Here is a 1,481-nt window from a genome sequence, read left to right as displayed (position 1 = left end):
GGGACCCCCTAAATCCCCTGGGGACCCTCCCCCAAAATAATTTCCCCCCCCTCAGGGCCGCATTGCCTGCGCCAACGTGCTGAGCGACCTGTACGCCATGGGCATCACCGAATGCGACAACATGCTGATGCTGCTCAGCGTCAGCCAGAAGATGACCGAGGAGGTGACACTGGGGCTGGGGGGGGGGGGACACGGGGGCGGGGGTCAGCGTGTGACACCCCCCCTTCGTGTTTTGTGACCCCCTCCCCCCCAGGAGCGGGAGAAGATCATGCCGCTGATCGTGAAAGGTTTTCGGGACGCGGCGGAGGACGGGGGGACGTCTGTGACGGGGGGACAGACGGTGGTGAACCCCTGGGTGATCGTGGGCGGTGTGGCCACTGTCGTTTGTCAGCCTAACGAGTTCATTATGTGAGTGCTGGGAGGGGAGGGGCTGCTAGGCGTGGTCCGGGGCAGGGCAGGGAACATGCTGAACCCCTTTTTGGTGGTGTTGTGTCCCCCCCCCAGGCCTGACAGCGCCGTCCCTGGGGATGTCCTGGTGCTGACCAAGCCCTTGGGGACGCAGGTGGCCGTCAGCGCGCACCAGTGGCTGGACAATGTGAGTTGGGGGGCTTGGGGGGGGGATTGGGGACACCCCAGTGTCCCCAAGGGGACCTAGAGCCACCCCCGTGTCCTCAGATGGGGCCAGGAGCCCACCCGGTGTGACCAGGAGGATCCGAGATGGCACCAAAAGCCACCCCTGATGTCCCCAAGGGGACCTAGAGCCTCCTGGGGGGGTTCCTAAACCACTTTTGATATCCCCAAGGGGACCCAGAGCCACTTTGGGGGGTTCCTAAGCCACCCCCGATGTCCCCAGGAGGACACAGAGCCACCATGGGGGTCCTTAAACCGCTCCTGATGTGTCTGAAAGCCACCGTAAGAGTCTCCAGGGCACCCTGGATGTCCCCCAGGAGACTAAGAGCCACCCTGTGGGTTCCTTAAGCCACCTGAAATGTCCCTAAGGGGATGGAGATCCACCCTGGGGACCCCTAAACCACCCAAATGTGCCCAAGAGCCACCATCGGAGTCCCTAAACCACCCTAGATGTCCCCCAAGTAGACCAAGAGCCACCCTGTGGGTTCCTTAAGCCACCCTAGATGTCCCCAAGAGAACACAAAGCCACCATGGGGGTCCCTAAACCACCTCAGATGTCCCTAAGGGGACCTGTAAGCCACCTTAGATATCCCCAAGAGGACCCAAAGCCACCGTGGGGGTCCCTAAACCACCTCAAATGTCCCCAAGAGGACCTATAACCTACCCTAGATGTCCCCAAGAGAACCCAAAGCCACCGTGGGGGTCTCTAAACTACCTCAAATGTCCCCAAAAGGACCCAAAGCCACTGCAGGGGTCCCTAAACCCCCTCAGATGTCCCTAAGGGGACCTGTAAGCCACCTTAGATGTCCCCAAGAGAACACAAAGCCACCATGGGGGTCCCTAAACCACCT

The 1,481-nt window shown here is 61.0% G+C and overlaps 1 protein-coding gene across 1 annotated transcript; it reads left to right on the top strand.

The window, feature by feature from the left end:
• The first annotated feature begins 54 nt into the window (after positions 1–54).
• LOC104838242 (selenide, water dikinase 2-like) lies at positions 55–1,153 on the top strand. The gene is made up of 3 exons (XM_010577870.1): positions 55–163; positions 254–408; positions 505–1,153. Exons 1-3 carry the CDS (start codon positions 98–100, stop codon positions 653–655), a joined length of 372 nt encoding a protein of 123 aa, XP_010576172.1. The 5' UTR covers positions 55–97; the 3' UTR covers positions 656–1,153.
• The last annotated feature ends 328 nt before the right edge of the window (positions 1,154–1,481 follow it).

Source organism: Haliaeetus leucocephalus, unplaced genomic scaffold (assembly GCF_000737465.1).
Source record: "Haliaeetus leucocephalus isolate CR32 unplaced genomic scaffold, Haliaeetus_leucocephalus-4.0 Scaffold580, whole genome shotgun sequence".
NCBI lineage: Eukaryota > Metazoa > Chordata > Aves > Accipitriformes > Accipitridae > Haliaeetus > Haliaeetus leucocephalus.
The sequence above is the reverse complement of the archived record's forward strand: the minus strand, read 5'-3'. Positions and strand labels throughout refer to the sequence as shown.

Bases quoted from the DNA above. Each gene is read 5' to 3' on its own strand.
- LOC104838242 (XM_010577870.1), top strand. From the start codon at position 98: ATGGGCATCACCGAATGCGACAACATGCTGATGCTGCTCAGCGTCAGC. The intron at 164-253 runs GTGACACTGGGG...CCTCCCCCCCAG, and splicing joins GCCAGAAGATGACCGAGGAG to GAGCGGGAGAAGATCATGCC. The intron at 409-504 runs GTGAGTGCTGGG...TCCCCCCCCCAG, and splicing joins CAGCCTAACGAGTTCATTAT to GCCTGACAGCGCCGTCCCTG.